Source organism: Curcuma longa, chromosome 1 (genome assembly GCF_044706935.1).
Source record: "Curcuma longa cultivar G26 ecotype Majalengka, Jawa Barat chromosome 1, ITB_CL_G26_1.1, whole genome shotgun sequence".
NCBI classification, from domain to species: Eukaryota; Viridiplantae; Streptophyta; class Magnoliopsida; order Zingiberales; family Zingiberaceae; genus Curcuma; species Curcuma longa.
This window is the reverse complement of record NC_133861.1, coordinates 15459766-15484683: the sequence shown is the minus strand read 5'-3', so window position 1 is coordinate 15484683 and position 24918 is coordinate 15459766. Positions and strand designations below refer to the sequence as shown.

Below are 24918 nucleotides of genomic sequence, written 5' to 3'. Positions count from 1 at the left end.
ACCCCAGCCCGCCGCCCTACAAGAAGCCGCATGACTTGAAGAAGGCGTGGAAGGTCAGCGTGTTGATCGCGGTCATCAAGCACTTGATCCCCGACGTCGACAAGATCCAACGCCTCGTGGAGAAGAGCAAGGGATTGCAGGACAAGATCACGGCCAAGGAGATCGAGATCCTCCACGCCGTCTTGCGGCACGAGCTCAAGAACTGTCTCGCCGATCAGGACAAACCACGAGAGGCCCCTGCTACTCCATTGATTACGGAGGTGGACGCCGAGCGGCAGCAGGAGACCATGAATGTGTCATTGACCCACTACTCGTTGACCATGGAGGTCAACGACGACTTAACCTTTCCCTACAGCCATGAAATCCAACTGCACGACAACCGCGGATACCTAATTCGCCACGCTCTGCCCTCTGCCCCTTCGACCGACTACGCCGACATGAATCTGTTCCAGAGAAGCTTGAGCCTGCAGCAACAATCTCAGCTGCTTCAATTGCGCCGCACTTGTTCCCTTCTGGTGGAGGAGAAGAAGCGTCCCCATAATGATCACTCAATTGTGAATGGAGCAAGCTTTGCAGTGGCTCACCATGAGGAGGAGGAGGAGGAGGAGGCAATGACAATGATGGTGGAAAGCAATGCAGTCGTCGATCATGTCGGTGAGAACACGATCGAGCCGGAGGTGTTCCCAATTCTGGAGCAGGCTCTGCTCTTCGAGCCCAGTTATGGAGAGGATATTGAAGTTCGCATGATGGACGTGGATGATCACTGTTTCACCCTTGCCCACTCAAGCGCACAGCCGCCTGGCACTGGCAGTCGATCGCCGGACAATTTTGCTGAACTGGAGGATTTTTGTGAATGGTGCAAGGATTATTAATTGTTGATCGACGTCGCATTCGACAGAATTAATGCTAAGTTTAATTTCCTTTTAATTGTTGGTTATATAACGTACAAAAGATAGAATCAATCATGGGATAATTGCTGTAGATTGGTTTTGAAAAATTCATTTGTTTGATCATCACTAGATTAACAAATCAACTCAAAGCAGGAATGGAGGAATATGACATTGAAGTAGGTGCTGAAAAATTATCAAATAAAGTAACTCTATATATATTAATTGTGTATTATGATTTAATTTTATTGGTATTAAAAATTAATCGAGGTTCCTGGATTTTAAGGTTTTTTAAAAAATAAATAAATATGAAATATTGTGGCTCTCATATTTTGTGTTTATATATATATTCAAGTACATTTCCACATTTTTGGAGTGATTTTCTTCCATCTTGGACTTTTATCAATTGATTTTTGGAGTGAGTTTCTCAAATTTCTATTTCCTTGATTTTTTTTAAAAAAATTATCATCGACATTTTTATTAATCATTATATAATAAAAATTTTATTTGTGTAAAATGATTGATCGTTTGCAAAATAAACAAATAAATATATAATAAACTTATTGCAAATAATAAATTATAAACGGAAACGGAAATAGTTAGATTATTTACTACCCAAAAAAATTATCCACCATTTTTTCCCTCCTTTCTAGTTTCCATGCAAGAGCCTCAAGAAGAAAAAAATAAAACAATCTGTTGTGGTTCTATGATCCACAAGTTGAAATAGGAAATTTAAAGTTCATTTCACTCTTAAAGGTACCTTGAAGATAAGAACCCTTGTTACCGTAATAGTCGTAGGCAACTCTGAAGATGTTTCCAAGGAGAACAACTGCACTGATACCTCAAACAAGCATAGCAGCATCATCTTAAACTCAAACAAATTTTACAAAAAAAAATCTAATTGTACTTTTATCATTCCAACTACGTATTATTATTGATATGGAAGGACATGACAAAATAAGATTCATATAGCAGGTCTTAGGATTTATTGTTGTAGACATTTAAACTGCACATGAACAAAACAGTCATCATCCTGTCATTCAGAACAGCAGCTCTCCACCACAACAACAACACAAATAGTAACAAAATGAAATGGAATACAAACAATGCATTCTTCTCACAGACATAACCAAATACCATCTCATTATAAGACCTCAAAGGAATCAAGGCATTTGGCATGCATGAGGCATTTTATTCCACTGGTACGAGTCGAGTCCAACTCCCTGCATGAGAGATGATGATGATCCAACAGGTACAGGTTTGTAGTCGCTGCACACATCTTGACCTAGCAATGTTGCAAGGGAGTCATTCAGGACAGCGTGTTCGTTCACACGACAAGAATCATATTCGAGCCAAACTGATCCGAGTAAAGAATCCGGCCTTGAGAAATCTACTTTGAATGAAGTGCCTCTCTCCCCAACTTTATGACCAGAAAAATTTTCAGTTGCTATATCATGTTGCCTGAACCTGAAGAAACTATCTAATAATTATCTGTCTGATGACCTTAGTCAAAGAAACTAAACTGAAAGCAAATCAATTCCTATGCAAAAGTAAACAATGATAAGGAAGAAAAGCAACGCAGAAATAAAGTATGATTACCTGAAAGAATGTTAGGATGTGGAAACTCATCTACAGAACCAGCACTGATCAGAGAGGTGCTTGAACTGAAGACACCAGCAGATCGACTCAAAGAAGAAATAGGGGGATTACTTTGGCTTTCCAAATTTGTCTCATTGACACTTTCTAGCTCTAAATCTAGTGCATCCACATTGTTCAGTATGATGGATGGTTCTTTATTTGGGTTACTTATTGTCTGTGCTTCATGAACCAATGCTTCCAGTAGACCGCTTCGCCTTGGTGAAACACACTCAGATTGCAATGAAATAGTTGCTGAGGGAGAATCACCCAACGTATCAGTTGCTTCAAGAGTGGATGAACATGGAGGCCAGCAACTACCATCAGTTTCTGTATATTGGAATGAAGGGAGCTCCGAATCCAAAGTCCCAAGAATAGGACCAGGAGCAGAGAATATGCCATTTAGAAGGGCATGGCTACCAGGGATTACTCCTCCAAAATTTTGTAGGTTCTTCCTGGAATCAGGATCGCAGGGATAACCTAATATGGAAGTCAGTTGTTTTCCTGAAGGCTCCAGCACCATATGTTCAAACCTAGAATGCCCATCAGAGATACTACCGGGGAAGGCTGGGTATAGCTTGTCAGAGTGCTTCATGCAACTCGATGTTGAATTTCCAAAGGCACAATGCTGGAGTCCAAAACTCTGACTGAGTAGGCTATTAACTTGTATACCTGAGAAAGGCGAAGCATTATATAGAGATCCATGATTAACATTGAAGTTGTTCAGTACAATATCAGGAATTTCAAAATTGCTTCCTTGAAAGCAAGCATTGGGCTGTTTGTCACTGAACATATATTCATTGGAATTCTTGTATTGCTGATTTTCCTCTGGAACTTGATAGCATATATTAGGAGGGTATAGAGGCAAACCAGCACGTTGGCGTCTTTTTATTCTTGTATTCCAGTAGTTCTTTATTTCATTATCAGTTCGACCAGGCATCTGGAAAAAAAAATTAAAATTAACTGCAGATTTTAAAAATGACTATATCTGAAAGAGAAAATCCTAAGCAAAATTGACATATACCACAAAAATCAATGCATAAATCAACATTGAGGACAACAATGTAGTCTGAAATTGCACCTGAAGCAATATACAAGTGCAAATACTGTCTGTCATCATACTATAATATCATTAGATATCTTAGTAGAACAACAAGCAGGACATATTGATATTCTATTAAGATAACTAATCAAGCAAGTCAATTGATACTAACAGCACATAAAACATTGATAAATCATCAAGTGTCCAGGAGAACAGCAATCATTGAAAATACAGGTAGGATTTCGCATAAATATATAAAAGGGCCGCCTGATACACGAAGCTCCCGCCAATGCAGAATCTCAAGAAAGGATCTATTGAATACAGTCTTACCCTACTTTGTAAGAGGTTGTTTCTGTGTCTCGAATCCGTGACCTCCAGGTCATACGACAACCAAGGCTCCCCATCATTTGACATAAATATATAAATAGAGATATGCAACATACTAGTTTACATAATTGCCATTAAAGAGTATAATAGCAAGAAGTGATTGACAAGAAATTCATTCAGTAAGATATTATTTTTAAAAAATACTAAGTTTTAAGGAATACACAAAAAAGTAAACATATACCTAAAGAGCATTGTTTTAATTATTAGTAAAATGCAATAACAAGATGGTTCCAGTTAAAAAGAATATAAATGTATAGGTCGGTTTACTTCCTAATAGCTTCAGCTTCTGAGATTAGTGATTAGTCAATCAGTTGTAAATTGATCTGAGAGTATAAAATCCCAGGTTCAAATCCTGTTTGTACCAAAAATATATCTCGTTGGTTCATATGTTGGATTTAAGCTAGTGGATGTTGCACCTAAGATTGAATTTTCTCAGTGGATGTTGGATTAAACTGAACTGTCCTATTACTGTTGCATTGATTTTTCTATTATTTGTGTTTATCCTCTAGTTATGTTGGAGGAGGATATTCTCAATTGCAGATAAGGTGTTTGGTACACTATTTATACCACAGGAGGTAAAAATAAAGTTGTGTCAATTCATTTCACTTTCTAGGTGCACCAACTTTGATTCATAGAGGGTGATCCAACCTCTTGAGAGAGAGGATCCTACTTCTGCTACAACTCTTTGATGATCTGCATTCCTTTGCCCAATGTCCATCTACTTGCTATCCCTTTGCTCACTTTTGAGATTCAAGTGGCAAAAACTAACAATTTTCTCTCCTTTGAGTTTTGCAAATTGGTGGGTCCTCTCTCCTAATTCTCCTTTTGATCATTTCTTCCTCCTCTTTTCTGATTTTTCTGTTGTGCCTCTGTAGTGTGGAATCAGGTGATATCTTGGTAGATTCATTTTCCTGTAACACAATTGCAACCTATTTTGCCAAAGATGAAAGTGATTCTGGTAAAAGTTTTTTTACTGAATGGTTGTTTTATTGAGGAAAATGATCACGCTTTATTGATCCTGATTCAACTCAGTTTATTTGTATTAAATATGGTTGATTTTGACATATTGAGGGCATATTTGCAAGGTACAATCCAATGGTGTTCACTTGCCAACTATGATTAGAAAAAGTTCCTCCATTAGTGTTTACCTATATGTCAATTGTTAGTGCCGCTATTGGTTTTATACTTCTTTAAACACCATTTTCTATGAGTTATGGATATGTTGTCATGTAAAGCATAAATAAATTCATGATGATATCCACTAATGAAGAACTAATAATGTTGTTCTACTTGGCAAGTCTACCTCATAAAAAAAATGCACACACACAAAAGTAGTTGAACTAGGAAAAGGAGAATCACATGAAAGGTGTAATTCCATAATATGTAGATATGGATTTTATATTTCATTTAATATTAAGGACTAAAAAAACAAGTTCACTGGCAAGTGACTCACTGGCTCCAAATTGATATATGATATAAGACAACTTTATGAGTTTGCATTTTAAGAAACCATAAAGAAAAAGGGGACAAGACAACTGTAAGGATTTGTGAACTTTCAAAAAGTAAAAAATATATATATAAAAATTACCTGTAGATAAAAGATATAGAGAATGCAGTAAAACATACACAAAACTTGACATACAAAAAGGGCATATTATTGTAAGCTTAAGGTCAGATACATCTAAAAGCAATACCATGGAATTTGAAAATAATACAGAATACAAAATGGTACAGCATAAGTTTGCACAAATGAAATTATCATAAATTAAATTCTAATCTCCACAATTATTAGTGCAGTACTTGAGAAAAGGTAGGTCTCCATTAATCTACGGTATGTCAATATAAGTTATCCTGATAATATCAATAAAAAAGCTTTCAAATTCAAAGTCAAAAGCATTAGGAAATGGTGGCAATGAACTAATATATTAATAAGACACAGAAACAAGAAACCTGTCATATCAGAAAGAATCTGAAGACTTACAAGTGCAGCCATACGAGCCCATTTGTTTCCCATTTTAGCATGGAGTTCAATTATCAGTTGTTCCTCCTCCGGTGTGAAGGCACCTTTCTTTAAATTTGGCCTGAGATGATTGGCCCATCGTAAACGGCAGCTTTTGCCACAACGCGAGAGACCTGTGTGCTTCTGAACAGCATTCCAATTTCCTTCACCATATTTCTTAACATAATTCAACAAAATTCCATCCTCTGCAGCTGTCCAAGGTCCCTTCTTCATAACCCGATTTCCACCACTTAGTGAACTCAAGCTGCTGCCTTCTTCAATAGATGGTGAATCAATAAGGTCCTCTTGAATTCTTGTTTCCTCGCTCTCATTTTGCATCTGATTCATTTTCTGTGACCTAAATACAAAAGGTTATAGATGTTGGAATACTATCAGTAACAAAAGTGACAAGCAAGAAAGTGAATACTAAATGAGGAAAAACTAAATCATTTAAACTGTGTGAAATTTAAAGAAACAGAATGCTGAAGCAACAAATCTACCAAGAAAATGAACAAAATCATGAGGAAAAAAAAAGATTCCACCTGTAATATATCTAGAAATTATCTAAAATAACAATAAGAGAAAAATTAAATTGATCAACAAGGAAACAGACAGATGGAAAGTTAGTTAGAAGAAATCTAGTTAGCTTTGTGAAGCAATAATTTTTATTTTTTTGCAAAATCTATCAAACATTAATACATAGGTCTAGAATTCCATCCAGGCAACCAAAACACATTTCAAAGATGCACAGCCAGAAAGAAAGCCGAATGGTAAAAATAGTTATCATTAACAAGTCCAAAATTGAATTTTAAGCTGAATCAGAGAGAAACGCTGAGCTAGCGAAGAATTGAGAACCGAGAAGAAAAAACAACAATCTTAGGCCCAATACTTTCTCCAACAAAACCTAGACGAGCAACAAAAACTGGTGCCACTAGCGCTAAAGGATCTACTCTTAAACACAAAAGAAGAGAAGTCAAGATCAGTAACTTATAACACAGAACAAAGTTTCCCTAAAAAGGATCAGTAAACAAACCACTAGCATAAGGCGAGATTAAACGGATCAGCAATGACCAATCCTCTAAAATCCGCAGCTTTCCGCAAATTTTAAACTCAAATCGCATCAATTCCTCAAATTTAAGCAAGAAAGAACCTTTCGACAGGAAATTGAAGAGAAGCAAAAAACGCCAAACGGAAACAACTATGCCAAAGCTAGAGTTTGAGATCCAAAACTGACAAAGAGCTCATCAGAAAGCAGCTCGAGTAACAAACACGAAAGTAGTCGAACTAACCAACTCCAGGAACAAAGAACAAATGTGCGTTACCCAGAAAGCTCGAACAAATTCGTGCAGACAGACAAAGCTAGAGAGAGAGAGAGAGAGAGAGAGAGAGAGAGAGAGAGAGAGAGGTACGCACTTGGAAGGTAAATTTTCGGCAGGAGATTGACCTAACCCGCCGGAGAAGTTATCTGAGATCAAGGAATAGGCAAATCGGAGGAACAAGAGTAGAGAAGGCCGCGGAGATAGAGCAGGACAGAAAAGGGCGAGATTAGATATAAGCTCCGCCCGCAGAAGGAGAAAAAGGAAGGGATTTGTTCATCCCCCTTTTTAATTTTCACAATATTAAAAAATACATTTAAAAATGAAAGGAAATAAAAAGACCAATTGCCACTTAAAAACTCCTTTTTAATTTTTTTTAAATGTTTGAATGAGATATTTTTATTCTTCAAATTTAAAAAAAAAACCTGAAGTTTAAATTTTATAATATATCCTATTGCAACATAATGTCATATTTGAAGAAACCATTTTCAACATTAGAAAGAGTTTGGTAGATTATCTAATTTAAATTTTCAAAAACATTTTAATCTTATAAATTAGGTTTTTTTTGTTATATTCATCTACTAAATTAGAAGCATCAACTCGTGTATTGTTTCTTCATTTACCTTTTGATCTCAAAGATTAATATTTTATTTAGACATGAACTAATTTTTTAAATGCCTTGGGATATTATTTAAGTCAAAATGTCATAAGAAGTGTTTTAAAGGGCATTAATAGTTGTGACCCTCTTCTATATATCTTTGATGGTCTTAAATTATTTACTTAAAAAAATTATACAGATTAATTTTATTTATTTATTTATTTATTTTATATTGACACAAACAATATATTTCAGTTATGACAATTATTACCAACAAATACACATGAATAATACAGAAAATTTTACAAACAACCTCTACCTGTTTTACCTGCCCATTGCGCATGCATGCTTCACGTCTTTCATTGGACGGTTGACCAGAGGATGATAACTGTATTGGTTTAAAGAAGAAAGATAATAAATAAATGAATGGCCAAATTACAAGTCAAAGACCATGCGTCATCTCCTCTGAATTTCCCATGGTCACATTCAATTTTTATTGTAAATCTAAATCGATGCCTTCTTATCTCTTTGGGACACTACCAACGCACTTATTACTTACCTCATCCAATATTATCCCTTCCACTCTCAAACGAGAAGATCATCAGTCATCACCATACCAATCAATGAATGCCTTGTGCTACTTGCTCTCCTTTTGATTGTGCCTTCAATCATGAACCAGTCAATAAGGCTGGGAATCACTCTGCAGATTTCAGATTCAACGTTGAACAGCGAACAGAGAAGTTATGAATATTCATCAATTTCTGTTGAATTTTTAAAAGACTGACTTAGAGAGAGAGAGAAAAAAAAAGGCAGGCACCTGTCAGCTTCATGGCCTCATTTTTTATTGAGGTCATGTGAAGGAAGAAACCATGTGATGATGTTGTCCATTGGTCGCCATTAACTTCCTTTGGAGTTCATATATATAATCATGTGGGTGTCTAATGTAGGTGCGCAGCAAAAGTTTAAGTATTGTTTGGGTGGATGAGGAAATAGTTAATGGCTGATGCGTTTCTGCTACTCTTTGCCACGGCCGGAATTTGAATTCCATTCTATCCCTTGGTTCGGCTTCACAAGCTACAAACAAGGTGGCATTTAAGAGAGCCTTGTTTATCGGAACAACTTGTGCTTAGATCATGGAGCAGCTGCATCTTTTTGAAAACTATTGACAGGGAAGAAAGATGGAGATGCAAGTAACACCAAATTGATTAGAAAACAAATAAATAATTTAAGAATGAAAATTTTCAGAAAAATGGGCCGCGAAACCAACCTGGTGATGAATGATTGAATTCTTCCTTGATGATGACTGCAATTCACCTGGGCTGAAGAATCATGCATGGTTTATGAGCAATTGGTATAGTTACCATCTGGCACCAATACTATTTCTGCCGTCGGTAATTCCACAAAAAAAAAAAAACGCTTCTAATATTTGGCACATATCTTAGCCAGTGAGTAAAGCCAAACATATTGCATTCTTCACTGAACAAACGACTCTGTTATATTGCGATCGACATATTTTACATACTGGATGTCAGAAACACTGAAAGCGGATGGTAAATAATCTAGAGTCGAAATTTACAATTAAACCAAAAACCCTCATCCCTATGTCGAAATGACTCTGCGATGGTGTCCGAGAAAAGAAGTTGAAAGAATTTATGTCCTCCATTCATTGAGTCGTCACGCTCTTTGCAAGATTCCTTGGTTGGTCGACATCATAGCCTCGCAGAACTGTTAGATGGTATGCTAGCAGCTGAAACATGAAATTAGCTGATAAGAACATGTGCATACAATATGTATAAAGACTCATTTGAGGCACTTGGACACATATCATACTTACTAAAAAAGATTTTATGGTATGAAAATCAAGCAAAAATTTCAGCATTTTCGTTTCTACAAGAAAATTGCTTAGATTGGAATTTGCAGAAGTTTCTATGCTTTGACAAATACAAAAAGAAGAAATGGTTTTGTTTCTGCATCAATGATTAATTACCAGCCTACTGTTGTTAAAAAGTACCTCTAGGATTTATTTGCTATCTGAAATTTTTTACAATTTTCTGTTTCCATTCTCAATTTACAAAAAATATTTTTTTTAAAAAAAATGGAAACTAGCTTGCTGAAATTGAAAATAGAAAATCAAATTTATGAGATTTTTCATCAAATTATCCCCATAATTCAAATTCATTTTTTTTTTCTATTTTGACTAACTTCCTACATGTATATTTTACATTTATTATAATTAAATTTTGATCAAATTTGTATATCTATCTCCGTGATTCAAATATAACTAATGCTTCTATTGCATCTGGAAGGCCTAGGGCAAATAACCAGGAAATCTCAGGTCAAGATGCTAATTAGACCTGTATATGAGGAGCGGACCTCATTTTTCATTTTAACAAATAAGGTCGTATGCTAAAATGAAAAATGAGGTCCAGTATGCAACTTAACAAGAATAAAAGATAACCTAGCATATTAATTTCTGTCATCTTCTGTTTCATTTCTATATCGCCATTTTTCCTTGGAGGCTACAGAAAGCAATCAGGAAACACATTGCATTTTTTTATGTTGGTAGAAGAACTTTTTAAGGTCACAAGGGAATCGAGAATGAAAAAATAAACAACTCTAATTTTAGCATGGATTGAAACTTGAATCATGCCACCATATAGAAAGAAAACAGATAAGATTCTGATTAGAGAAGAAGACAAATGGAAAAGGGGGCAGTAGATTGTACTTAATTGTCAGCTTTGATGGTAGGTAATTGATTGATCTATCACGACTGAAATTCAATTAAATAAGTATTTTCAACTTAAGACTAGTTTTTCCATATTCCACTGATAATGTAAATTATAGAGAGACGGTACTTTGCACTCAAGGAATTAGTGATGGAATACAGTGAGCACCTAACATTCTAGTTATAACAAAAATAAAAAAATTAGTAAAGTATAATTTTGTTCTTTGCACATTTCTGACCATAAAAGACAAACTAGTTAATTTTATCAAAAATTAACTTTATTTCTTATTTAAAGAAAAACAAGAACGTGTAACTATGTAAGCCAGAAATAGCAAGAAATCTCCACCCAGCATGGCAAAATAAAAAGTAAATAAATGGTAAATTATTGTAGTAAATGATTCAGATCAAAGAAAAACAAGTTAAAAAGTTGTAAGCTATGGACTATACCTGCAATGGAATTATGTTAATAACTGGTTGTAAGCAATCAGCAACTTGAGGTACTTCAATAACTTTGCAAGATTCCACGGGTCTCACAGATGATGCATCTCCCTCTGAGCACATTACTATCAGACGCCCTTTGCGTGCATGAAGTTGTTGAATAACCGACTGTTGCTTACTAATGACAAGAAGTAAAAAAACAGTCAGGGAACAGGCCCTTTCTAAGGATTACAATAGAAAATGACAAACAAATAAACCTGAAGCAAGCATCACGTGAGGCAATGACAATGATGGGAAGTGTCTCATCCACTAAAGCCAGTGGGCCATGTTTCATTTCACCAGCAAGCATACCCTCACTATGCATGAGTGCAACTTCTTTTACTTTTAAAGCACCCTCCAAAGCAGTCGCATAGTTGTATCCTCTTCCAAACACAAGGAGAGACTGCGTGTCTATCAAAGACTCAGCAAGGTCCCTCATTTCACCATCAAGTTTCAAAACCTCTGAAACTTTATCTGCAAGAAAGGGGGAAAAAAGAAACTAGGTGAGTCTTCTGCTGAACATCTTTTCATAATCCTGCACAGCTTGCCATGCAGGACAGAACATACTTGGTAGGTTTGAAAGGTCATCAACTATAGCTTGTCTTCTTGCTTGAGTTGATATTCTGTCAGCTCCAATAGCCAGTGCCATCATAGCCATAGCAACTATCTGACTTGTGTATGCCTAACACAGAAAACATCAAGAATATAAAATATGCCACGGTGGCAAGGAAAAGAAGATTGCTCACTCGTACCTTCGTACTAGCAACACCAATCTCACATCCTGCATTAATGTGAATACCGCAGTGTGTTTTTCTAGCTAATGTACTACCCACAGTATTTGTTACACCAACACATAATGCCCCATTTGCCAATGCATATTCAAGAGCTAGGAGGGTATCAGCAGTTTCTCCAGACTGACTGACAAAAACTGCTGTATCTTCCCTATATATTGGACCTTGTCTGTCCTGTAAATCACTTGCCAGTTCCATGGTAACAGGGATACCTTGTTTCAAAAGAAAACTCGCAATCAAAAAAAGAAAATGACTGTTTAGCCTGTAGTCAAAAACAAACCCATCAGAGATTTACCAGACAGTTCTTCAAATAATGGTCTTGCAGCTAAAGCTGCATTATAACTTGTACCACAACCAATGAAGATGATCCTTCTGCTATGTCTGATTGTTTTCAGATGTTCCTTGAGTCCACCCAAAACAACACTATTATCTTTAAGTCTTCCCCTCATTGTAGTAGTTAACGAATGTGGTTGTTCATGTATTTCTTTCTGCATGAAGTGATCATAATTTCCTTTCTTTATCTGCTCAACTTCCATCTCAAGCACAGATAATGCCCGTTGTACAGATGCAGGCTTCTCTTTTCCATAATCAAACTTCAGTATCGATACACAACCATCCTGTAACATAACAAACATCAGTACTAGTCACCAATTTGAATCACATAATATGATACACAATGCCAGTCTCAAAGGAATTACCGTTCTCAGTTTTGAAGTGGAAGAGTTTCAAGGTATCATGTAGCATGTCTCATAGCAAAGCATAAATGTTGGTTATAATCTAATATGAAAATAATAATCTATATCTCCATGACATCAACTATAATTTTGTTTTTGATATTGGCTATATGGACCTTAGAAGTATTCAGTGTAAAAAAAAAAAATCAAGTAAACATCATATTCTTCACAATAAGAAAGCACACACCACATTGCTTCCAATGAACATCTCTCTTACTGATGTTCTCAAGTACCCACAACAAATTTGGATAGGCCTATAATAGCAATAGATTCTTGATTATCAAGATAACAAGAAAAAGTAGATCCACAACCATCTAGCGGTAAGCCAATATGGTTTAGTTTTGCAAACTGCAACTGCAAGAACAACCATCTTGATAACCCTTTTATTTTGTTCTCTTTGGTGGATCTGTCTGAAGTACAAATAGAAACACTTTTGGATCACGGGCATGTTCATAATGACACCTATTTTCTTCATCATTTACTAATAAACATGAACAACACAACTACTCGGTAATTATTCTTTTGCCAAATTTTATGTTTCTATTGATTACAGAAACACCAGGATTAGAAGAGGAAAGAGTCAAAATGATTAAATAAATTTAATCTAGCATAATGAAAGTGAGCATAAACTGGTCAATCAAAATCCAAATGTATACCAACATATTCTTGGAAAGAAAACCATGAGTTACTTGTACACCACCAATAACTCTAGCCTCAAATATGTCAAATTTGACCCAAAAAAAATCTTGAAAGGAACAGCAAAATGACAGCATTGCTGTCCTGATTACGTGGGGGTCAGTGAAGCTTGAAAAAAATTGATTGATAAGTAATAAATACTCGTTTGCTTATTTGCTTAGTGGTTTTGACACTGGAAGGGGGATAGATCATCTTTTCTAATCAGTTATTGAAGTGTAATAAATTAATCACCATAGGAATCCAATTGCCCACTTACCTCGCTTATTAGACATAGAGATAAACATTAATCATGACAAATGATTTTTTTTTTAAAAAAATGGTATGATAAAGGACTCAGCACAGCAAAGCAATACAGTTGTAGTATTTCAAGAAACTTAATTAGTCTTTCATTAATTTGGTTAGACCCACATCATGCAGCCCATGATTTAAACAAGAAATATGATCCAGCTACCACAAGTTAGAAATCACATTTGCACACTTCAAACTGAAGGAAGCAATTTCTGTTTTATTTCCTTTAAGCATCACATTTATATGGGTTCAAGAACTGCAATAAGAAACTTATGATTTAAGGGGCCCACAGAAAGACAAACATAAGATGATAACTAATTTATTGGAAAGAAAATGTTATCATTGCTAATAACAAGAAAGACAAATATTAAAGGCAAATACAAGAGAGTTGTAAAGTTGAAGTCAAGCAAGAATACAACAAACAAATAGGTAAATGGAAGCATTACCTTTATGTGTACAACCTCATTATCTTCAATAGCCAAATACTTTTTTGTGTGTTCCACAATGGCACACAAGTCACTAGAGAAAAAGAGCTCTTTGGGTTTCTCATCTTTTGTGAGATCTTTTACATCGTGAAATAACTTTCCTCTAACTTTATCATCAGTTAATTCCTGAAAAAATGTATTTCCATTATCATGAAGAGTTGTATTCTAAAATGGAAAATATATGGAAAAAAAGTATAGCATAACAAAATAGCATGGAGGTGACAGCAATGGGGTGTTTTCTACATGTTGCCATTAACATGGACAGTGGCAAATGTTTATATTAAGTAATACTAACAAGACAAAAGTTTGATATCCCAAGCTCTAGCCTAGATGCTCAAGTCTAGAGATAGACAACTTATGTAACCAAGTAATCTAGAACCCAGTTTTTGAATGATGGCAAACATCTAATACAATCCAAACAAATTCATTTAATACAATTATGTATAGACATCAATACTAAAACAAACTTTGAATCCACTAAATTCAGGTCATGTGTTTCAGATGTGAGTTCTTAAGCATCATTTCATATATTTGCCCTTAGTCTAGGTAATACTTATAAATGATCAACTCCAGCGATCCTCTAAACCTCACATAGATTGCCAATAGAAAGTCAAGATAACAAACACCATCCATATAAACTTTTAACTTGCAGCTTCTGAGATGAATGTGATAAGAAATTTAAAAAAAAATGCACTCTCTCCTTGTTAGTTTAATACATTGGTGATCGCCTTGCATCCTTGTTCTTTATTAACTTGAAAAGCAATGCGAACAATCACAAACATAATTGAAAATAGAATAAAGTCATCCTTGAATTCATAAAACACCAACTTAAGAGAAAAGAGCAAATTCAAGCCTTACTTTCACACCCAAGATCAAGGTGCTACCACGTGTACAAGCAATCAACTCATTTGGATAGTGTGCACTTTTAAAAATAAGTGCAAATGCTCCTTCTAGTTGTCTCATTACTTCTATAACAACTTGACTAAATGTGACAGTCTGTTCAGCTGAAACAAAGCCATTAGAAGAAACCAGTGAAAAATTTTCTCATGTAAGCAAGTAAGCAAAGCTTCTTGATGTTAACATGATTTTTATGAAAGAAACACATACATGGAACTCTTACATATATACGGTGACACAAAACCTATTGTGGGCATAACTAAAATATACAATGCCCATTAAACATTAACTCCCATAATAAAAATTTGTTTAAGAAATGATAAGGCTTTAATGCAGTGGTTTCTAAGTTACAATAGCAGGTCTGAGGTTATGATGCAAACATCAACTGTGGATTTAGTGAGAAAGAGATCAAACTTGATATAACTATTGTATTGATTCTATGGTTTGAAATCTCGTACTGTGCCAGACAAAATGGTCGAAACATATCATTCCGGTAATCAATGAAATTCGATACCACTTAGCACCAAAGTTCAAAAATCTCAAGTCATGTCGTAGTTTTGGTCTTTGACGGACAGATATTGTTCTAGTATCGTGTCAATGCTCCATTGCATGGTGTCAATGACAATTGGAGGTTGAAGAAGGAAGGAGATGAAGCAAAAGAAAGAGACATTGTCTGTGTTGAATGATACAAGATTGTTTCAGCCAAAGACCGAAACTTCGACACGGCTCGAGATTTTGAACCTTGATTGGTTCCAACATTAACTAGCACATATAAAGAAAACATGCATATCCTTCATTATATGGTTATTCAATGAAGCCAATCAAAGATTGAAAACTCTAATTTTAATTCACCACCTATAGAAGAGATTGAAAATTAACTAAAACTTGACGGCATTCATCTGTATGAGTATGAAGATTAGATAAGTACACAAATAAATTCAATATGCATGAATATGATCATTAGATGACATTTTTTTGGTATTTATATGGTTGAATTAATATGACTACTCTGTGTGCCAGAGCATAAAGCAGAAGAAATCAACTGACCTTGTAGATAAAAAAGAACAAATACAATTACAGTATAACATAACACTTGCAACTAGGTCATCACACCTCAAAAGATCAAAGATCAGAAGCTACTATTGTAGCTAGATCATCAGACCCAAATTAAAAAAATAACAACAAACAAAAATAGAGCAAAAGTGAAAATAACCCCATCCTCAAAGGCAATCACAATGCAACATATTCTTTGGTAATCAACAGATTTGGGGAAACATAGACTGATGAAGAGGTTAATACAATATTATTGTTGACAACCTAGAAAAACTTTATGAAGTAAACAAGTGGTTCAAACATGAATCCGGGCAAACACCCATACTGTATTGTGTCAAAACAGCTATGGAAAAAGATACCCTGTCAGAGCATCAAGAGGACGAAAGAGTCTAACTATCAATTATGAATGAAACAGCTTTACAGTCAAGCTATCATAATAACTAGGTAGATATATGTTTAATGAATAAACTGAAGAATTTGCACTCTGCTTCTGACTCAAGTTAATAATCCATCCCTAATTTTTTATTATTGAATTTAATGCTCAGGATAAGATAGCTCCCAGAGGAAACAGGGAAAGTACACCAATTCACACTTCAACATGAAAGAAAAATAAAATAACATCAAGGAGGTGTTGCTTTCGCCGAGATTTAAGTAATTGAATTTTCAACTCAAATGTGTGACAATAACAATTCAAATGATAGTCAGCTGTCAGCATATTATTGATGAAATAAAAAACAGAAAAAATATAAGAAGCTTAAAAAGACACTTTCTTCGTCCATTACCCTTTCAGATAGTAAGGAGAAAAAAAGGAGTAAAGACGAAAAAAATGAAAAAATAAATCAACCCATGCTGAACAAGCCTAAAGAAAATGCTTTCAGTAGACACTAAAAATGCCCAGAACATCACCTTAAACATAGATCATTTCTTCCTACAATTTCCATTTCCCCCAACCGTAAAGGTCAAGTTAAACTCAAAATATCAATCATTATGAAAGTAAGTATAAAATAATCATCCTAAATTAAAATTCATATGAAATATAAACAAAGAACCTCAAGTCAAATGGTGCATATTTAAACAAACATATTAGTTTTTAGTGATAGCCATTCACCAAAATGCAATCATATATATAGAACTGCAAACATCTAGCATTTTTGCAGAGGCAGCTGAGGAGATTAAGGTGTACCTTCCTCACGAGCTTTATCAAATACAAATTTTGCAAGCTTGGGAATAACTTCTGTATCAGTTTCTGACTCAAAGGTGAAGCCATGACGAACAAGTGTTTCCTTTAGAACCTGAAACATCGAAAACAAAACTGAAGAATTGTAATAGAACATGGAAGTTTTTTTAACCAAAAACCATGTGATTTTTTTCTTGAGTAATAGTATGGTTCCTGCAATTTACTGACCAAAAAATAAATAAATAGTTTTGCAAAACACCCTTAACTTTGATCACTTTAATATAAGGGAAAAAACATGTCTAGTCAAATCATGAGAAGTACCCATATGGGTTGCAAATGTATGATTGCTAATATATATCATACAATACATTACGATAAAAATGCAAAATGAAGTATGCCAATATATATGAACCAAAATTTGCCAGGATAGTGATTAGCCAACTCAAATTAATACAATTAGACAATCTTATTTTATAAGATTCTTAAAATACTGAAAGAATGGCTATCAAAACTTAAGTCAGACCCAATAAAAAAAACTAATTAAATTACATCCGATGAATTAAAAATTAAATTCAAGCATTATCAAAGAATGAGGAGAAAATAGGTGAGGGTGGAATCTCAAAGTTGTTGATGACGAAGGAGGAAAAAATTGAAGAATGTAGACACTGTGGACAATGATGTAACTGGGCTTAATTTCTAACGATGACTAAGAAGAACAAATCGGGTCACACCAACATTACAAGTTGGTAGTAAGGGTGGAGGAACCTATGGTGATTGCGAAGAAATCTCAAAGTTGTATTCCACTCCTCTCTTCAAGTAGTATAATTGTTGTCTTCATGTTCCTCACTTCAACCATGTTAATGTCATTGAGACATGGAGTGGATGAGAGCAGATGGATGATATTTTCCAATTGAGCAGTTGATGATAAAATGTCTCATTGCCCATTTTAATTCACTTCTTAAATGAAATATAACAATTCATAAAGTTATGAACCTATATTTTTATTATAAACCAAGATTAGTGTACTTCATGAACTATATTGTGCTTTTAGCTTTTAGGCATAAGTAGGACTCCAAGACCCGATTTTACATTACATATCTAATATCTTAATCTAGAGTATCAAAATTTGATACAATATACACTTAATATTCCTTCATTGATCTCTATGCAACAATATATTGCAAAAAGTTGCCAGCTACAAGTATTGTTTCAACAAGAAGGAAGAACTAGGAAGTGGTGGAATTTCCTATGACAATTTTTGCAAGGCAGCAAATTGTTTTGACAGAAAGCTAAAAGGACATTAAGCGAAACAGTAGGACAAGTTAGATTATATCAAAAAAGCATCGATATATAATCATATAAATAAACTTTTTTAAATTTTCTTATGTGGATGATTTACTTGATGTAGTCAAGCTAGAGCATCCAAATCGCTAGTCAATCAACAACTAAATAGGTAACAAAGATTTTTTTGAATTAAATTAATAAGAGCCAACTTGAAGAATGCCAACAAAACAGAATAATATGCTCGTAGATCTAAAAAGAAACGACAAAAAAAACATAAAAATACAACAAAATGACAAAAATAAAATAAAATGCTAAATAAACCTCATAATTAGTTATGATCCCATTGTGAACAACCAAGAACTCATTCCATGCATCTGATGATTGTGGATGACTATTTCTTGGAGATGGCACACCATGAGTAGCCCATCGAGTGTGAGCAATTCCAGCATGAACAGGAAAAGATTGTTCTAAATTTAGATCCATTGCATCCACCTCTACAAAAAGAATCTCAACTTTTAGACCACTGTTAAGAAGTAGAACAAAGAGATTTAACCACCACAGTGAAGTGTTAAATATGTTTCAGAGCTAATATCATCTATATATAGTAAGCGAGCATAACTACAACAAGAAGAATGTCAAGTTGTGTATTCCAATTTTGGGGGTTTGACTTGATCCCACCATTTAGGTGTGTAGAAGGTAATATCAATACCTAAGTTATTTAGGTGCCAACATAGTTTGTAGATGCTAAATGCTAACAATAAAATAAAAGATATTATTCATCTAACCTTGTGTCAGGAAAAAACCATGTTTAGTTATTGGTGATACAAAAAGATATTATAAAGTTTTTAACATTGGAACACCATAAATTGAGAAATTTCTTCCAAGGCCCTGTTTAGCAACATAGAATCATAGAGAAAAATTGAATCAATAGAATGAAACAGATATTCATTTAATAATTTTCTTTTCACATGATGGTCACTTATTTAGGATCCAATCCCCCTCCCACCACACGCACACACAGTCACCCTCTCCCATCACAATTAAAACCAAGTATAAAACTCATTGAATAACTTTAAATATACTAAATTAATGAATGGTTACTTGGTTTCAACTTCAGCAAAAATGAGAATCAAGTATATTGAGCTAAATGGTACCTACTGGTGTCTAACAACAGTATTTCATAGTTTACTATGACAATGCCATATCAAAGGACCTCTAATATTAAACAATCATCATGGCTTACTGAAACTAATTCAGCAATTATGGACTAGAAGACGAATCAAATTCCAATTGGAAAACAATAGTCAACTTATAACATTGAAAATAACAATTCAACAAACTAAAAGGCTGACTGATGCTGCAAGAAACAGAAAACTGCTACTGTATTCAGAAGAAAGCACCCAAATTTTAACTACTAATTAAAAAACACAAATAAACATCAAAAGTAACTAAAGTACCACATTCATGGTTCCCTAGAGATGAGCCGCGCTATTCTCTAGGTGGGGACAGAATCAAATCTTTAACCAAGCATGCAATCAAATAAAATTTTAGGCAACCTACAGCAAGACCGGAAAGTACGACCGCAACGGAAGAAACGTCGACGCACCAAAGTAGACAGATCTAACGAGGGACTCAATCTTGCCCTCCTGACGGAAGACGAGGGGCTGCAGTGAATCGTACGGTGGCATCATCTCTGCCTCCGCGCTGCCGTAGTCGGTCTTCTTCTCGTTGGTCACTGGCGGACGGAGATCTGCATCGATGGCGATCCCAGCAGAGTCGTAGCCCCTGTACTCGAGGCGCCGAAGACCATTGAAAAGAACCTCCAGGATGTACCGCCTCTCCCTCGCCACATTGTAATTCAAGTACGCAAAAATCCCACACATCTCGCTGTCTCGATCCGAGTAACTGACCTCCCTCGCTCTCCCTCAAAGCGTCTGAATAGCTTTCTTCAACTATATCTAGAGAGTGCGAGCTGCAAAAAGGGCAGCTTTTTATCAAATTAACAATATGCAAGGATACCTGGTAAGGCACGAAAATTATTAATTTTTTTGGCAAAAAAGGTCGCTGCCAATATGAATTCCAAAACAAGTATCTCTTTGATAACTGGTTTAATTGAGAAAGAACCCCAAACGAAAAGAGAAGAAGCAACGACGGCAGGGCTGCGAATCCGGGAATGCGAAACGCTTAGATCTCGAAGCAGAGGTTCCAAGGCAAGGAATTGAAGGAAAACGCAGATTGCTGATCTCGCATAGAGATCAGAGCGAAAATTTGTGGAAATTAAATCACGCAATTGCTGATCTGAATAGAAGCATCAGAATAAAAACAAACAGAAAAGAAAAAGCAAAACTCGATGTAAAAACCCTTGATAAAGAAATCGAATCAGAAAATACAATACTAGTGGGCCTCACGGTTCTACGATGAAAAGTCAAACCGGCGTTGCCTTTCTCTCGGAGAAATGAAGCGACATCTATCACACCAAGATTTTATGATAATAATATTAAAAAATTATATATAAAATTTTATGAAATTTTAAAAATACATTATTAAAAAGCAGGCACGGCGGGAAAAAAATATTTCATGCGGTTTATTAATAAGAGCGTGTTTTTAATTTTCTATGCATTTGATTTGAGTTATCTTATATAATTTTAGTTATATAATTATTAAATAATTATATAATCAAGATTATATCTTTAAAATATAATTTAATATTATTTACTTAAATATATTTATTTTATGTAAATAAAATATAACAAGTTTAATATTTATTATATTATCTTTATTTAATTTATTTTTAAAATAAAATAAAATAATTAATTAATATTAATAATATTAATGATGATAATATATTTTTAAAATAATATATAAAATAAATAAATATAATTTTTTAAATTTTAAAGTAAATTTATATATTTTTAATAAACTAATTTATTAAATTAATTATTTTAATAAAATAATTTAATAATTTTATTTTTCTAATTTAAAATAAATTTATATTTTTTAATAAAATAATTTATTAAATTAATAAATATAATTTACTATTTTTTAAATATATATATTAATAAATTGTTTTAATAAATTGTTTTAGACAAATAATCATGGTTATAAATGATAATCTCCAATCAAACACCCTTAAATATATTGTCATGCTAAGTATAATTCATTTTTGTTATCGTTGGAAAGTGTATTGCAAATAAAACCTTTTTTATTATTTGCGATAAAAAAATCATACGTTAACGTCGGACGGTCTCAGCTCCACAATTATCAATAGAGGTTAATCAAGGAATGAAAAGCATGCGCCTATATTAGAGGATATGATCACAAAAAAAATATATATATATATATATATGATAATCCCAGTAGCCACATCTCTGGGGGTGGTCGGTCCGGTCCCACGGAAGTTTCCCACCGACCACCAGGGTAAATCAGAAAGCGCATACGGCGGCCAATCCAGATGCGGCCAATCCAGATGCCCAGTATTCTTTGATTGCATTCCCCATTTGGAGAAAAATTCATGCAAATACGTCGTAGCTGGGGATCGAACTGCGGGTCCTTGAGTTATAACCCGGATGTCCTACCGTTGCACCATTGCCCCGGGGACATAAAGGATATGATCACAAGGCTCCTATATTAGAGGATATGATCACAAGGCTTTATCAGGTTTTGACCTTTATTTATTGGGATAATTTTATCACATGGTGGTCTAACTCAATTATGTGTAGAAGTTAATTATTAATTTTTAGGATGTGTAAAAATTAGGTGTTAACTTTTATATGTGATAGAAGCTGGTTGTTAATTTCTACGCAACTTGATGATCAAATAATAAGTGCATTTCATATAGTTAAAGTCAAAATGGATATCTGTTTGACTTTAATTAGATTTGAAAACCTGATCTAACTTTAATAAAAAAAATGGGATGTCATTTTAATTTTTACCTATTATTTTTTATCCTAAAAATACGCTTTTATAATATAAAAGGAAAATATTTCAACTTAATTAAAATTAATATATATTAAAGCACTTTATATAAAAAATTAGTTATAAGTAAAGCATTTTAATTAAATTTAAATATGTTTAAATTATATAATAATATTTTATGTAATATAATAAATTGATGTATAATAATATAAAACATTTAATATAATAATATTTTATGTATAATAATATAAAATATTAAATTGATTTACTAGCTGCTAGCATAGTAGTTATGTCTAATTAGTTATTATAATAGTATTAGAATAATTACAATTATTGCTGATAGATGGCTAATTATTATAATAATATTAAAATAAAAATATTTTTTAGAAGAAAATATGTTAAATTATAGTTAAAAAAGTTGCATTTAAAAATTAATAATAGTAAAGGATATTTTTTATGTTGCCGTTTGTGAATATATCCAGGACAATTCTAGCTGAGGTCTATTTATTTTCCTTAAAAAAAAAAGATAAACATGAAAGTATTTGAATTATTTTATAATAAATAGATCGACCAATTCATACCGAACAATTAAGCCGAGTCTGAATCAAACTGCCGCTGAGTCGCTCTCGCACCACAAGCCTCTGGCTGTCCTACAGCGGCGCCGTTACGGGATTAGGGTTTGGGAGCCAGTTCCGAATCTCATCCTCACCTCTCCTATATATAGAGAATGCATAGCGTTCCACAAAGTACCTTTCCACTGCCAGAGGCGTTGGTAGATCATCGGCTGCCCCGACCACCGTCTTCTCAGAGAGTAAGCATGTTCTTGATGACCGAAAGCCGGAAAGCGATGTCGCAGTGGCGATCTTCGTCTGGTACTTTCGAAGTTTTTTTTTTCCTTTTCGATTTCGCTTTATGAGCGATCTTGCCTCTCCTCACCTTCAGTTCTTTGGGGATTTTTCACCCAAAGAGCTCAGTCATGGAGGCACAGATTTATTCGGCGGGGTTAACGTGGAGGCTGTTCTTCCTTAACGAATCTGTCTCTAAAAACTCTCGTGATATCTCTTTTATAATGAAAAGTATTTTTTTCGTAGTCAAGTGTCTTCGATGAGATTTGGGCGATGATTTTACCTTACCCGCGCTTCTGACATTAAATCATGAAGCATATGGGAAAATGGTTGAATTTCTTGATATGAGCCCGCAATTTTAGTTTATTTATCGATGTCAGTTTGCGATGATGACCTACATCACAGTTTCATTAACCAGTTCTGCTTCAGAAAGTTGATGATCGATGAAACTGTTCAAAGTCTGAGTTCTTTGCTTTTTTATGCTGTTTTTTTAATCTAGAATTCGTCGCATTCGCTTATGATGATTTGTCCAATCGTTCGAGGCGTAGATAGCCCCAAGTTCCCTGTTTTTGCAGGGAGAACCTACTTGGAGCGGCTACGATCAGATGAAATTCCCGGACACTCCTGATGCAAAATTAATCCTTTTTCGTTCTTCATCGACAAGATTCCTGCTTCGCGATTTGCTTTTTTCCGTTTGTTCTTGCAATCTTTTGTAGGTTGATCTGCCGACATGTGTCTCAAATTAATTTTGTTCGTGATTAAGGTGAAACCAATAAATACAACTGAGTGAAAACTATCCTCCTGCTTGATACATGAAGATGAGCACGGGAGCTCTGTCTCTTGCCACTATGAGTTCAGGGTTTAATCGCAACACGAAATTCTCTCAAGCAAAATAACAAGAACTGGGATAGGATTTGTATCTGTGGAATGCTTGATTTACAAATTTAAATGTGTATTTCTGAATAAATTTAGGCTAATTAAAATTCAATCAGAAACATATGAGAATTAACCTTTCCGAGTTTGGAATCAGAATTAACATCAGATCGAAGGAGAAGAATGCAGTAGCAGAAGCTACCCAGCAACACCAGTACCAAGCCAAGAAGGGACAATATGTGCTTTCAAATGGGAAGTAATTAAGAATAATCAGTTCTTAGCAAAGAGGCCTCCGAAGCCGCAGAACTTCTTTTAGGGGACGGAGACGGAGGTGGTGGCCGCTGGTACTGGTCGTCTTCTCTCCTACCTTCTTGAGGACAGGGTCGGTCTCAAGTAGCTGGTCCTCTCCTCCTCAAGGCCAACCAGGATCCAGTCGAACAGCCCATTTTCTCACCGCCGCTGCTCCCGTGCCCTTGGCCGCCGCCGTCGCTGCGAACACTCTCCCGTTAGCTGCTGATGCTCCGGCCAACGCCATGCTCGTGGATGCCATCTCGCTGAATCGTGTGCGGCTGGTGGTCGCGTGGCTGAAGCTATTGGAAAAAATATTGTTTTTTCTATCCAATTCATAGATTATTCCTGAAAATAGCAAAGTGATTTTCCACCAATTTTTTAAAAAAGAATTGATGTTATCTTCCGCTCACTTTATACGTTATAGGAAGAAATGCCATGGGCTACTAAATAGCATTTAAAATTTGATAATTTTATCAATGGATTTTTCCCTAAATATAAATTGGCCAAGCAAGCAGCCGCAACA

General features: G+C 34.7%; 1 protein-coding gene, 3 non-coding genes and 1 pseudogene across 4 annotated transcripts; 3 read left to right on the top strand and 2 right to left on the bottom strand.

Moving 5' to 3' along the window:
• Positions 1–1863: 1863 nt before the first annotated feature.
• On the bottom strand, positions 1864–7503 carry LOC141831160 (transcription factor GAMYB-like; annotated as a pseudogene).
• Positions 7504–9292: 1789 nt separating this feature from the next.
• Positions 9293–20794, bottom strand: LOC141831150 (glutamine--fructose-6-phosphate aminotransferase [isomerizing] 1-like). Its single transcript, XM_074718572.1, has 12 exons — positions 20596–20794; positions 20078–20443; positions 18793–18965; positions 17194–17302; positions 14919–15064; positions 14022–14186; positions 12153–12474; positions 11819–12069; positions 11634–11748; positions 11285–11540; positions 11037–11205; positions 9293–9611 (listed from the first exon to the last, which is right to left on the bottom strand). The coding sequence occupies exons 2-12, from the start codon at positions 20352–20354 to the stop codon at positions 9528–9530; spliced, it is 2067 nt and encodes a 688-aa protein (XP_074574673.1). The 5' UTR covers positions 20355–20443; positions 20596–20794; the 3' UTR covers positions 9293–9527.
• Positions 20795–23499: 2705 nt separating this feature from the next.
• On the top strand, positions 23500–23583 carry LOC141814706 (small nucleolar RNA U36a). The gene has a single exon (XR_012600514.1). It is a non-coding gene; the product is annotated as a small nucleolar RNA U36a (small nucleolar RNA).
• A 26-nt stretch (positions 23584–23609) lies between these two features.
• On the top strand, positions 23610–23702 carry LOC141814666 (small nucleolar RNA Z223). Its single transcript, XR_012600508.1, has one exon. It is a non-coding gene; the product is annotated as a small nucleolar RNA Z223 (small nucleolar RNA).
• A 42-nt stretch (positions 23703–23744) lies between these two features.
• On the top strand, positions 23745–23862 carry LOC141814673 (small nucleolar RNA Z278). The gene has a single exon (XR_012600509.1). It is a non-coding gene; the product is annotated as a small nucleolar RNA Z278 (small nucleolar RNA).
• The last annotated feature ends 1056 nt before the right edge of the window (positions 23863–24918 follow it).

What these genes read in the sequence shown, in the direction of transcription:
- LOC141831150 (XM_074718572.1), bottom strand. Translation starts at nt 20,354, where the DNA reads ATGTGTGGGATTTTTGCGTACTTGAATTACAATGTGGCGAGGGAGAGG. An exon ending in CGTTAGATCTGTCTACTTTG is followed by an intron (nt 18,966 to 20,077) that starts GTGCGTCGACGT and finishes TTCTTTTTGTAG; the next exon opens with AGGTGGATGCAATGGATCTA. An exon ending in TGATAAAGCTCGTGAGGAAG is followed by an intron (nt 15,065 to 17,193) that starts GTACACCTTAAT and finishes GCTTTGTTTCAG; the next exon opens with CTGAACAGACTGTCACATTT.